This window comes from Corythoichthys intestinalis, chromosome 6 (genome assembly GCF_030265065.1).
Source record: "Corythoichthys intestinalis isolate RoL2023-P3 chromosome 6, ASM3026506v1, whole genome shotgun sequence".
In the NCBI taxonomy this organism is placed as follows: domain Eukaryota; kingdom Metazoa; phylum Chordata; class Actinopteri; order Syngnathiformes; family Syngnathidae; genus Corythoichthys; species Corythoichthys intestinalis.
This window is the reverse complement of record NC_080400.1, coordinates 21,349,466-21,364,355: the sequence shown is the minus strand read 5'-3', so window position 1 is coordinate 21,364,355 and position 14,890 is coordinate 21,349,466. Positions and strand designations below refer to the sequence as shown.

Genomic DNA, 14,890 nt, shown 5'->3' with positions numbered 1-14,890 from the left:
ATTGCAACTGTTTCACAATACACTGTGCATGTATTCACATATAAGGTATGCAGACATTTCAGTAACCAACATGTACCTTCTTCTACAGACTCCAGCTGTTTCTCTCCAAATAGCTGCAAGCCTTCCACATAACAATTACCACAATAATGCCTTCAAAAATTCCTTTTTTTATCAGGTAAAGTTTGTAATAATTTAATTAAAATAATAATTTATATTAAATTTACATTAAAAATACAGTGTATCACAAAAGTGAGTACACCCCTCGTATTCCTGCAGATATTTCAGTATATCTTTTCATGGGACAACACTGACAAAATGACACTTTGACACAATGAAAAGTAGTCTGTGTGCAGCTTATATAATAGAGTTAATTCATTTTCCCCTCAAAGTAACTCAAAATATAGCCATTAATATCCAAACCCCTGGCAACAAAAGTGAGTATACCCCTTAGAAACTACGTACATTCCAAAATGTCCAAATTGAGTACTGCTTGTCATTTTCCCTCCAAGGAAGCCTCTTCTGAAGACGTTACACAAGAAAGCCCGCAAACAGTTTGCTGAAAACATTTCAACAAAGCATATGGATTACTGGAAGCATGTCCTATTGTCTGATGAGACGGGCGGGCTTCCTCCTGGGGTGTCAGCCATGCACATCAACTTGATGTGTGAGGCGTATGGTCTGAGCTTTAACAGGCTGACTCTTCAATCTCTGCAACAATGCTGACAGTACTCCTGTAACAAGTCACATGCCATTTTGGAGGGAAAATGACAAGCAGTACACAATTTGGACATTTAGGGATGTACGTAGTTTCTAAGGGATGTACTCACTTTTGTTGCCAGGGGTTTAGATATTAATGGCTGTATTTTGAGTTATTTTAAGGGGTAAATAAACTAACTCTTTCATATAAGCTGCACACAGACTACTTTTCATCGTGTTAAAGTGTCATTTTGTCAGTGTTGTCCCATGAAAAGATACACTTAAATATCTGCAGAAATGCGAGGGGTGTACTCACTTTTGTGATACACTGTACATGTTGATGGTGAATGCTGTATATTTTTGCAACTCCATTTTGATGGAAGTATAAGTGTAAAAAATGAGCTGTAAAAGCCGGTCTCATCTCTGAATGACACTCAAAAATAGGAATTCAGACAGTATGAATGCAGCTCTAATAAAGATTGTAGTCTAGTAAGAAACACTGCAACGTGTTGCAAAGCTCTTGAGTTAGAACCACAAAGCAAACCACGTATTTCCGGTGGTTGAATGATCGTTCACTGACTCCTTTTTTCCCCCCGATAAACTTTTTTTTTTTCCGATAAAACCCAACAGTGTTGGGTTTTGTCTAGTTACCCGCCCCTGCTGACCTTCAAACACAGAAGGCTTGTTATGTAGAGTTCATCCCCTTCTAAATTTGCAGCAGGGAGCATTGAGACTAATTGAGCCATCTAGTCAGGAAACAGGGTGGAATTCTAGGGGCAGAACTATGACGCCTGTTACTGTCACTTTTGCTCTTTCTTATGCAATACAACAACAGAGCATGGAAAGCCAGTCATTTGAAAGTGTCTGTTCAGTTATATTTACTCATTCACTGCCAGCCCGTGTATATGTATAGTATTAGAAGTATGGGTTGTGGTAGTTAATAAAAGATGTAAAAAATATTTTTTTATTGAAAACACCCATTAATGACAATAGGACTCCGAATCCATTTTGACAGTGAGGGGCCGAGTCAAAATGGATAGACATCTATCGCCATCCATGACAGCCAAAGGCTTAAAATATTGCTGTCAATTTCTCTTTAAAAAATTGAAGACAAAACAGCCTATCACACAATGATTTTTTTTTAATGGCCTTCTCTCCTTAGAAAGTGTATTCCCCACCCCATGAAATAAAAAACTAGATTTTTAAAATAGATTTATTGAGTTTCGCGGTTAATGGGAACCTGAACACCCCGCGAGAAGAGAAAACTCGCGAAATAGGATTTGCATCCCCACCCCTAAAGAAAAAAATTAAATTAAAAAGATCAAAGTAAACATAATATATTTACATGTCTTTATTAGGGGTGTCAAACGATTAAAATTTTTAATCGAGTTAATTACAGCTTAAAAATTAATTAATCATAATTAATCGCAATTAATTGCAATTCAAACCATCTATAAAATATGCCATATTTTTCTGTAAATTATTGTTGGAACAACATGGCATTAACATTATTAACATTCAGTTAAAGCGATCCATGGATAGAAAGACTTGTAGTTCTTAAAAGATAAATGTTAGTACAAGTTATAGAGCTTAGGGCACAGTAAAACAAAGGGTGCGACTGTCCGAGCAGTGTAAGTGAATATAAAAATATAGATGCAAAAGAGTGCGTTACAAAGAGTGCGACTGTCCTAGCATTTTAAGTGAATAAAAGAATAGATGAAAAAGAGAAACAGTTAGCAGTTCAATTTAAAGTATGGATGTCAAACGATTAAAATTCTTAATCGAGTTAATTACAGCTTAAAAATTAATTAATCGTAATTAATCGCAATTCAAACCATCTATATAATATGCCATATTTTTCTCTAAATTATTGTTGGAATGGAAAGATAAGACACAAGACGGATATATACATTCAACATACAGTACATAAGTACTGTATTTGTTTATTATAACAATAAATCAAAAAGATGGCATTACCATTATTAACATTCTGTTAAAGCGAAGACTTGTAGTTCTTAAAAGATGAACGTTAGTGCAAGTTATAGAAATTCTATTTTAAAACCCCTCTTAATGTTTTCGTTTTAATAAAATTTGTAAAATTTTCAATCAAAAAATAAACTAGTAGCCCGCCATTGTTGATGCCAATAATTACTTACACAATGCTCATGGGTGCTGAAGCCTATAAAATCAGTCGCACCCAAGCGCCAGCAGAGGGCGACAAAACTCCGAAAAACACAACAAGTACACATTTCACTGTGCTGTCATTTAAATCTGAGCGGGGTGCGTTAATTGCGTAAAATATTTTAACGTGATTAATTTTAAAAAATTATTACCGCCCGTTAATGCGATAATTTTGACAGCCCTAGTATTTATATATTGTATACTTCACATATACTGAAAAGTAGGTATTTCAATCTATTTACAGTACTTACTGTCCCTATACAGTCATTCTGTGATGCTGGGGTAAACTTTGGGCACACTTCCTGGTTGTCGTGGCGGTCCACCCACGAGGATGTAGCGGGCATATGATGCTTCATTTGCGGGTTTAAAAAAAACAAAATTAAATTAAAATTCCCTAAGAGATGTTGGAGATTTGTAGCTGGGTACTCTCAAAGCTGGTAAAAATGGAGAAAAGTACTGCTTAGTGTCCGCTTGGAGGTCGTGAAGGTGTTTGCTGCTACTTCATTTGCGTTTAAAAGTTCTCTTGGGGCCTTTGTGATGTATTCGTGGAGCTTGGATGTTTCATCTTGGATAGCGGTCCTCACTAGTGATGCTCACTAAAAAATAAAATAAAATAAACCCCTAAACTCTAACTGGAGGTGAGAGCATAATTAAAGACACCATGTTTTTAACGAGATATTATCGCGTACTTACCTTGTTTCGACCCCAAAACTCCGTGTAGCATGTATCAATGTGTGTCAAGACACAGCTGTGAATGGCCACAGGCAGATTTTGGGGGGATTTCATGGGTGAAACATGGTAATATAACAAGGGTCGCGATGCAGAAATCGCAGATATCAAGGAGTGGTTGAGATTTTCTTTTTCATATATTTACCCTTTCAAACGTTTTTTCCCTCCAATTTTTCTTTGTTTGGATCAATTATTTATTATCAAAAATATTAGGGAAAATGCGACAATAACAAAAAAAAAACAAAAAAAAATTACAATTAAGCGATAGTTATGAGGTAACCTATTTACACATACTATTTTTTTCATTGTGACGTAATTTGTTTAAAAGTTTAAAATATGTGAGTAAATACATTTTTTGAAGTTTTTTTTTTTTTTTAAACTAGATATTAGACATCAATTAATGATTCTCAGCTAAAAATGATAGACATTTCAAATAATATAATTACTGAGCTTTTTATGGCTGGGTTGAAACAAAAGCGGTTGCGCGGTGTCTGTAAACGGGGGTCTCTAGGGTAAAACGGACAATTTAAAAATAGTTTGGGGGCTTAATGCCCCATGAAACTGCTATGGCAGCATATAGACATATGTTTCCATCAAACACAACAGTTCTTTTGCCTTATAATACAGCAGTTTATTTTAAAGAGGGGTGCAAGAGCAGAAACTTCTTTTTCAGCCTTGTCTGTGTTTTCCGCCATATTATGTGTATATAGTTTATATGTATATCATTTTTTAACGTGTGTGATTACGTAGCAAGTGAAAAAAAATCTAAATTATAGTGTGCAATAAAAGGTTAACACATACTGTGACAATGCAACCAATTATTTATATAATGACAGACATCTATTGTATATTGTCTCATGGGGCCTGGGTCAATTTTGATCATATGAATATAGGTAAGAAGGTGGAACTGAAACAGAAGCCCAAGTCACAGCAAGAGAAGTAACATGTATTTACTGAGTGTAATCTAACCATAGAATGGAGTTATCTTGTATGTTATTATTATCACGTCTATTGAGACAATTTTTAAAATCCAAACAAAGTTGATTTTAAACATGGTGTCAAAAACATTTAAAAAAAAAAAAAAGATATATATACATAGACTCTCATAAATAATGCACTGATACGTAAAACAACAACAACAAAATTGTATACAATGAACAATTTTTATGATTTCAGAATGAGTGTGGTTTAGATATTATTTTGTAAATGCATTTATAACATCCAGCAATAAAAACCTAGTTATCTAAAAATGCTACCAAAATATGTTCAAATAGAAAGAGCATTACGATCTGCATTTTTAAAATCAATAAAACCTTAGCATAACCGGTAACACTGAACACACCAAATTAGTTGTCCCATTTAAGTATTACCTTAAAAAGAAATGAAAATGGCACGATGATGGCCTCTTTATAGTATTCATGTCATGTGTCTGTGTTGATAGGAAGCTGATGAGACACTTTTTGTCCGGCGCCAGAGGCTCCAGTCTGTTGGAGGCTTTTCCCTATTGCTCCTGCACTGTTTATCTCATGTTGCAACCAAGGAAATGAGCAACGATTCCTCCCCAGCATTTGAGAGACATTTCTGTAAGGTACAGACAAATAAGTATGTTGCAGATACAGTGTATCACAAAAGTGAGTACACCCCTCGCATTTCTGCAGATATTTAAGTATATCTTTTCATGGGACAACACTGACAAAATGACACTTTGACACAATGAAAAGTAGTCTGTGCGTGGCTTATATAATAGAGTTGATTTATTTTACCGTCAAAATAACTCAAAATATAGCCATTAATATCTAAACCCCTGGTCATTTTTTACACTTATACTTCCATCAAAATGGAGTTGCAAAAATTTACAGCATTCACCATCACCATATACAGTGTATCATAAAAGTAACGAGTCACATGACATTTTGTAGGGAAAATGACAAGCAGTACTCAATTTAGACATTTAGGGATGTACGTAGTTTCTATGGGGTGTACTCACTTTTGTTGCCAGGGGTTTAGATATTAATGGCTATGTTTTTCGTTATTTTGAGGGGAAAATAAATTACCGTATTGGCCCGAATATAAGACTGAAAAAGTGGGGGTCGTCTTTAGAGGTGTGCGAAATTTCCGATTCTTAGATTATTCGCGATTCGGCCGTGGAAGATTCGAGAACAATTCACAAACATCCAAATTCCGATTATTGAAATATGTCAAGTAAAGCGGAAGTAAATCACACTCAGCGCGCCGCGTGGTCTTCAGGACGCAATGAGGAACGGAGCGAGAGTAGCTAAACATCATGCTTGTCATTACCCGGCCCCTCGGGTAATGCCAATGCTCAACTCATGGCTCTAGCTCAACTCATGCCGCAAGATAAAAAAAACAACAACAGACCTGACTGCTGCCGAAAGTTGCTACACAGTACGTCCACAATATATAATGTTAAGGTAGAGATCATATTTATATAGGACTAGATGTACAATAGACATGGTGGCGATAGCAGCACATGTAGAAAAAGCTAGATGTGGGCGTTAATAAAACGGTCACCATCTTAAAGCAGTAGACTTCCCTGCAAGGCTGTTGTAGCGAACCTTCCAAGCGAACCTAATTAACTTTTTATCTAAAATACTCCTAAATCGGTAAAATATTGACTTGAATCTATCTTTAAAATAGTTTTAAAACTTTCACATGTCGAAAGTAGACAAAAGGGAAATTATGGAATAACAGGAGCAATTTTAACAACTTTAACAGTTGATTGACAACATTAAATGAATTGAATGTAGTTTAAAGCTGCTGATACAGAATGGGGATTTGAGTATATTATTTATTGTTTTTAACTGTTAACTTGATACTGAAATAGTCGTTTATTTAAGTTTAAGTTTAGTTACAGTTTTTGTAACTAATGTACAAAACATTAGCAGCTAATGAGGGGGGGGTGTCATCAATAATCGATTTATAATCGAATCGTAGCCTCTGAATCGTAATCGAATCGTTAGATGCCCAAAGATTCCCAGCTCTAGTCGTCTCATATTCGCGGTCTAGACATTATACCCATTCACAACGCTAGATGGCGTCAGATATCATTGAAACGATGTTCTGTCATGACAGATCTCAGCTACTCTGAAGTTTAACCAGTTTGCATTATTTTATTGCAATGTTTTTCCTTATTAAGATTTGTTTCAAGACTACAGTTACAGTTAGACTTCACTTTGATGGTTAATGCAGTTATTGCAATTTTGTTGTTTTATCACAATAGATTGGTTTATTTACATTTCAAAACCCAAAAGCCATTCATTTACGAATGTGATTGCACTTCAGTTTACACATTTAAATGTTCAGATATTAAGATTTGAATGAGGCAAAATAACATGCTTTTTCTCTCAAATATATTGTTATAATCATTTGTTTCAGATGTACTGTAATTATTTTCTGTATAAAAATTAATTTGGTGTTCAAAAAGTCTTTTTTCAAACTTGAGTCTTGAAAAAGAGGGGGTCGTCATATAATCAGGGCCGTCTTATATCCGGGCCAATACGGTAACTATTATATAAGCTGCACACAGACTACTTTCGATTGTGCCAAAGTGTCATTTTGTCAGTGTTGTCCAATGAAAGAATATACTTAAATATCTGCAGAAATGCGAGGGGTGTACTCAGTTTTGTGATACACTGTAAGTCAAATTTAAAAATATATATTTTTAAAAATGATAATGTATGCTCATTTTTGTGTGTTGGGATTAGTGAGGACCTTCATTGGACCTCCAAGAGCTCAGTTGTTTTCTTTTTTTTTTTTTTGTCATGTTGGGGACGCCGTTGTTTTTTTAGAGTGAAATTTCAGCATTAACTGTAATATCTTCATTCTAATTTTGATGGAAGATGTTTTCAATGTAATAATGCCCACATTTAGTAATGACGATTAAAAGAGGGGTGATACAAGGTCCAGGTTAGTTTGTTACCGTGACCGAAGTAAGTGAGGGATACTTTTCTCACTGTATAATAAGCACACTGGCAAATAAATATATAATTTGGTAATGCATTGACAGGATCCACAAAGTTGATTCAATTGCTCCATCCATTTTAATTTCATTTACCGACTAAATATATACACACACGTAAAGAAAGACTAAGTCTTTGCCCTGGTCAATGGATCCACATGCTAAATAAAGTAGTATCTGTATTCTGCCAAAATGTTCTACATCGGCGAAACGTTCTACAAGAGGCGAATTTGACACCCAAAGTACTACCGGGCGCTTTCAAAAATGCCTTAAGAAAAGACTTAAATGTAGTTATATCAAATAAAGACAGTGTAAATACGCTACATGACTAATGTGGTCAACAGATCAACATTCTGCTTCAAAGCTGCAACAAGAAAACACAATGGTTAAAAGTACAGTGGTATGAAAAAGTATCTTAACCTTTTGGAATTTCTCACATTTCTGCATAAAATCACCATCAAATGTGATCTGATCTTTGTCAAAATCACACAGATGAAAAAACAGTGTCCGCTTTAACTAAAACTACCCAAGCATTTATAGATTTTCATATTTTAATGGGGATAGTATGCAAACCATGACAGAAGGGGGAAAAGGAAAAATAAGTAAGTGAACCATCACATTTATTATTTTGTGACACCCCCCCCTTTGGCAGCAATAACTTCAACCAGACACTTCTTGTAACTGCAGACCAGTCTGGCACATCGATCAGGATTAATCTTGGCTCATTTTTCCCAACAAAACTGCTGTAGTTCAGTCAGATTCCTGTGATGTCTGGCATGAATCATTGTCTTGAGGTCATGCCACGGCATCTCAATGGGGTTCAAGTCCGGACTTTGACCTGACCACTCCGGAACGTGTATTTTGTTCTTCTGAAACCATTCTTAAGTTGATTTACTTCTGTGTTTTGGATCATTGTCTTGTTGCAGCAACCATCCTCTTGTTAGATTCAACTGTCTGACAGACGGACTCAGGTTTTCCTGCAAAACATCCTGATAAGCTTTTGAAATCTTTCTTCCATTAATGATTGCAAGTTGTCCAGGCCTTGAAGCAGCAAAACAACCCTGAATTATGATGCTCCTTCCACCATGCTTCACGGTGGGGATGAGGTGTTGATGTTGGTACACCACGTGATGTTGTGTGTAACTCCCAAACAATTCAACTTTGGTTTCATCAGTCCACAAAATATTTTGCCAAAACTTCTGTGGAGTATCCAAGTGCCTTTTTGCGAACATTAAACGAGCAACAATGTTTTTCTTAGACAGCGATGGCTTCCTCTGTGAAGTCAACCCATGAACGCTATTCTTGGCCATAGTTTTACATCTAGATGATGTTTGCACAGAGATATTGGACTGTGGCAGTGATTTCTGTAAGTCTTTAGCAGACACTCTAAGTTTCTTTTTTACATGTCTGAGTATTCTGCGCTGAACTCGTGGCATCATCTTTGGTGGACGGCCACTCCTTGGGAGAGAAGCAACAGTGCCAAACTCTCTCCATTTGTAGACAACTTCTCTGACTGTCAAATGATGAACATCCACAATTTTAGAGATGGTTTTGTATCCTTTCCTAGCTTTATACAAAGCAACAACCCTTGATCGCAGGTCTTCAGACAGCTTTTTTAACTGAGCCACGAAGCACATCAGACAATGCTTCTCATCAAGACAATTCTTACCAGGTGTGTGTTTAATAGTGGGCAGGGCAGCTTTAAACCACTCCTCAGTGATTTGGCACACACCTGACTTAAAATGTTTGGTAAAAATTGGTTTTAATTGCTCTTTAAGTCTCCTTAGGCAGAGGCTTCACATGAAAACCTGTAAATGTTTGGGTGGTTTTAATTAGAGCAGACACGTCCTCCTAGTGCACGTCCTCAATCACACAAATCATAAATCTACGGTTTTACGGCCCCACTACAACTGCAAGACTTCATAGTCTTGCTTGCAAGGCTATGAATGTCCAATATGTTGGAGTACTGTGATTTCAACGTCATTCTCTCAATTTATGTTTTCAACATATTTGAAATAATTTATGAAACCAAGTTCATTCCTTCCCGGTGCCTGGAGTAGTCACATTCCACACCCATGGCAATACCGCATGATGTTTGGAGTACAGTGGTACATCTACACACGAAGTTAATTCATTCCAGGACCTTGTTTGTAAGTCGAAATACTCGTATGTCGAGCAGGATTTTCCCATAAGAATACATTATAATTCCATTAATTCGTTCCAAAGCCCGAAAACCTACACTAAATTCTTAATAGATACTGCAGGTACAATTACAAATAGCAATTACACGTACAAAAACAAATAAATTATGAATAAAAATGGTAATAATAATATCATAAATAATAATAATTCCTGTAATAATGTAACGAATCGGGTTCTAATGTGGCGGACGTGTTTTGCGTGCTGTACCTGAACGCACCGCGTGGCTGACTTGACAGAGAAAGATGTGCAAGAGATTTTACTGCTCTTTTAATGTTTTGTTGTTGCCGTCAACTGTGGCGGACAGTAGGCGTGTTGTTAGACAAATTCTGGAATAAATGATTAAAAACCTGACGAAGCTGGCGATTTCTTTTGCGATGTTACCCCAATAATATTTGTCACCTTAACTTATAAAGACTGGTGAATGGAGGTCGGCGGAGGACTGTGTAGATCGTACATTCTACTGGTGTATTGTCGAGCCAGCTCACAGATGTGCACACCACGCTCATATTTTTCTATCATTTACATCTTCATTTCAGGTTGCCTTGCGCGGCCAGACTGTTCTCCCTGTGTTTTTAGAACACTGAGAGTATAGTCTGGGACCCAGCCCATTAACGGCCTCTCGAGCAAGTACAAAATCAATCGACAAATCAGATTCGTTTATTTGCGTGACGTGTTCTTAACGAGCAATGTCACTCTTCCGCGTCGGAAGTCGTCTCCACAACAACACAGATGGTGAACGGGAGAGCCAAGAATATGTTCCAATCCACGGTAAAATCAGTTTTAAATTACCAAAAACACATCGACACAAGTCAGTGACAACAGTCTGTCTCGCGCTAGCCATGTTGAATAAACTCCGCTCTCCTCGTATGTTTACTTCCGCGCGCAAGTCCCTCGTCCCGCCCGTCGCTGATTGGTCCACTCCGCTGTCTGTTTGCTGTGGCTTGCTCCGCCCTGGAAATTTTATCCGCCTAATGGTGGCCAGACTCAATAGCTGGAACAGCGGTGAGTCTGGAGTACCGGGCTACATTTCAGGGGTAAGCGTCACCACCTGCACTATCCTTCTTGGAACCTGTGTTGATTTCTCTCACAAGAAAATCTGCCATTCGTCCGTCTTACGGCAAAACAAAGGAACTGCAGCGCTGTCATAAATAGTCATATTTCGAATATGTCGTCGGATGTAGAAACAAATAGCGAGTCAAATTTTACGTCGGATGTTGAAAAGATTGCATGTCGAAGCAATCGTACATCGAGGTTAGGCATGTGGCGGTATGATTTTCTGACGGTATGATAACCTTAAGACAAAATATCACCGTTTCACGGAGTCACGGTAGCACAGTTCTAAAATATGTTACTTTTAGATTATACTGTATAAAAAAACAAAACCAAAAAAAAACAAACAAAAAAAACTTTTTTTCATTGACAGGATCAAAACTTTAGCAAATTGGAACATAAACATAATGTTAAGTTAAAATAATAATTACAAAAATATATATTATTAAACAATTAAAAAAAAAATAATAATAAAGTTAAAATAAATGCAGTCCTTTACATAAGCCTATACACCCAGCCACAATTCAACATTATTACCATCAGAACAAAAATAATTGAATTATTATCCATAAAAAGCACGTGTTTATGACTCTCATGTATCATGTTTACATTATACACACTCCTTCTCAACACAGACAATTGCCAGAGAGAAAAAAACACTGCTAGACACACTAGACACGCTGGCGTTAACTCTCGTAGCTGGTGGAAAACTTTCATGACAATGATTACTAGGAGTGGGAACCTCTTCGTACTTCACGATACGATACGATACAAAGCTCTCGATAACGATGATCCTGACGATATGGCGAATCAACGATTATCGATACATTGGTCAGGAAATCATTCTAGGATATTCTACAAACAACTAATAAACAGAAAAACAAGCTTCTGCTGTGAATGGGAATGAGTTTATCACTTGTAGATGTCCAATCCGTTTGAACTGGGAGGGGTGGCAGCGAATGAACCCCTGAATCCCTCCCACTTCAAACGGATTGAACGTCTACGGCCGTCAGTGGTAGCCAATGCTAGGCAATGAGGTAATTTTGGGCCATTTAAGGTCATTTACCTGTTGATCTTTAGTTACTTCCTGTTGATTTTGGGGTATTTTATGGGTCACTTCCTGTTTATTTTAAGTTACAGAACAGGAAATGACCTGCGAATCACCCAAATGAATAGGCAGTGACTCAAACTCAACAGAAAATGACCTGTAAATACCCTAAAATGAACAGCAAGTGACCTGTAAATGCCCTGAAATCGGAATGACTCTGAATGCGCTGGTTTTGAATGAACGAACGATCCAAGTCTAACTGGATTGGGCGTCAAGCACCGTCAATGCAGCCTTAGAGTTAATTGAGACACTATTACCGTATTTTTCGGACTATAAGTTGCAGTTTTTTTCATAGTTTGGCTGGGGGTGCGACTTATACTCAGGAGCGATTTATGTGTGAAATTATTAACATATTATTATATCATTTAACATATTATTTTGGTGTTTTGAAGTGACATTGATGTTTTGGTAAACTTGTTAGCATGTTCTTTATGCTATAGTTATCTGAATAACTCTTATTAGCTATGTTACGCTAACATACCGGCCACGTTCGCGTTCTGACTTCGGCAGTGTGTGTTCAATTGTATTATTGACTTTTTATATTGAAATGCATGCTTTTAGTTTGTGGCGCTTTCACGTCTAAGTGGGGGCGCATTCGCACTTGTTTACGCAAAAAAGAGCGCTCAGACGCCAGAAGAAGACTGACAGCTACGCAGCTCTGAGCGAGTGGGCGAGTTAGCGAACCTACGTTCATTGTTTATGCTTGTAAAATATCACTACAGAGGCAACGCCTATGTGTATGATCTTTTCTGTTTTTGTTGTGTGTTTTCTACCCGCGATTGGACACTTAGAGCCAGTTGTGTGGTTGTTTGAACGATGTGCTAATGCTAGCGAATGCTAACCGTTTTTGTCATTGCTATAATAGCAGCTAATTATTATTTATTTACGTTGATGCGAACCTGTTTGGTATCAAGGACGAAATTGATTTGTACTATTTCTATTTTTAGTTTCACTCCTCAAATGATGATGTCATAACAACGGCCAAAATAAAGTCAGCAAATTATACGGACGTCCAGCATCGTCATTTGGGAGTTTAGCTCGCTGTATAGCCAGGACCGAGCCATAGCGTCCTGGTGAGGACAGTACATTCGCATTTCGTTGTTCATGCATCATGTAACATTATCATACTGTACACTTATTCAGCATGTTGTTATCTATTGTATTTTTTATTTTAAATTGCCTTTCATGATGACATATCTGTTCTATGTGTTGGATTTTATCAAGTAAATTTCCCCCCAAAATGCGACTTATACTCCAGTGCGACTTATATATGTTTTTTTCCTCTTTGTTGGGCATTTTATGGCTGGTGCGACTTATACTCAGGTGCGACTTATAGTCCGAAAAATACGGTATGGTGGAAAATTTTGGTAGCAACTTGTTGGTTCCTTTTTATTATTTTTTTGGGAGTATTGACACCTTTTTAAAACGATATCTTGATTCTTGGCAGGAGCATATCGATAACCTTTTGGGATACAAAGTATCACGATATACAGTATCACCATTTCGATATTTTGTCACACCCTTAGTGATTACTAACTTTTAATTTTATATAAATGCAAAATCATACTGGACGTATTTCCTCCTCGGCAGCCACCCTCCGCAAACATGTTTTACATGTCGGTTGGCCCCCTTCCTCTTAACCGTGGCCGTCTGTAACCTTTCTGTAGCCAAAGTATTCCCATATCAGCGATTTTGTTTTCTTCGATGGGGGAAAAAGTTCAGGAGTTTCACCTACTCCAGCCATTGTCTAGCACAGCGGACTCACTGACACTGAGCATTAACCGGGAGGGAGGGTTGAGCTTTGCAGCTGCAAGCAAGAGATTTCTTCATTAATTTTTGGGACATAAAAAAATAGTTAATACCGTAGGGTCGGTATGACGGAAAACTTTTGCGATTTTGAAAACTTGACGTTTTCTAGTTACCATTGTATTTTGACCGTAAGAACAGTTTTAAATTGTGGAAAAAGGGCATTGTACAGTGTTAGCTTAATTCAATAATGCTGATCCCATGGAAGTGTCAGGAATTTTGCATTTCGCACATAGAAGTAGCTTTAGTGTAACTGTTGTTGTGTGCTACCATAGGTAATGCAGGAATCTCTTGGGGAGCTATTTCGGACCAGACTGGGCTTTGAGTCCTCAGCACAAGAAGATTATACAATCAGCTGTGGGGACCCCTCTTGTCATCTACCGGAGCCAAGTGTGGTACAACATGTGAGTACAGAAATATAGCAAGCCAGCGCAGCCTCTTGTTCACCCCCATGCGTCAACATGTCTGAGTAAAAAAATAAAAACACTGTCTGCATTGTGTGAGCCAAGTCAGAAGTAACACACATTTCTTTGGGGAATAGGACATCAAGGATCATGGGAGGGAGCATAGAGAAACTTCTCTTGAAACCCAGCTTGATGGAGTTTTAAGAAAAAGAACTTCAGCAACGAAAGGAGGTCATACCCACCCTTTATAGGAAGAGGAACTGTGTTGTATAACTTCATTACAACCACAAGATTTTATGAACAGTATGTTTAGACATTAAACCTTTAGAGGCATTCTTTAGGCTGCAATCCTAAAAATGTAAATCACGAATCTGCACAATGACTTATAGCAAATTGATTTGGCGCTTTTTGTTGTTGTTTGTTTTTCTTAAAGGTACTCAAAAAAAATAACAAAAACAAAAATTAATCAAAGAAAAAACTGTTTTGCAAGTTCATAACTGGTATTTATAAGATTTTTTTGTTTGTAAAACAATATCTGTTGATAATTGAAATAAACATTGATGTGAACTAATACAAAATATGGAAGCCCTTATATTTATAACCCAGTGCATTTTTAAATTGTGATCTTGTGACATCATGATTTTATGCCGGATGTTTTATTGTTCTATTAAATCATTCACAAAAGTATAAAACTGCAATTTTTCTGCTCAGTAAAAAGGGTTATCTTTCAGTAGT

At 37.0% G+C, this 14,890-nt stretch overlaps 1 protein-coding gene across 3 annotated transcripts in view; it reads left to right on the top strand.

Annotated features, from left to right (window-relative positions):
• si:dkey-103g5.4 (uncharacterized) overlaps positions 1-14,683 on the top strand; it is an 81,913-nt gene extending 67,230 nt beyond the window's left edge. For 2 of the 3 annotated variants that reach the window (XM_057839581.1, XM_057839583.1), the window contains 4 exons: positions 89-175; positions 5,048-5,194; positions 14,027-14,155; positions 14,293-14,683. In XM_057839581.1, the coding sequence (XP_057695564.1) occupies positions 89-175; positions 5,048-5,194; positions 14,027-14,155; positions 14,293-14,406 (477 nt within the window). In that variant the 3' untranslated portion in view covers positions 14,407-14,683. The remainder of the gene's footprint in view (positions 1-88; positions 176-5,047; positions 5,195-14,026; positions 14,156-14,292) is intronic. The other variant, XM_057839582.1, reaches the window with a different exon arrangement.
• The last annotated feature ends 207 nt before the right edge of the window (positions 14,684-14,890 follow it).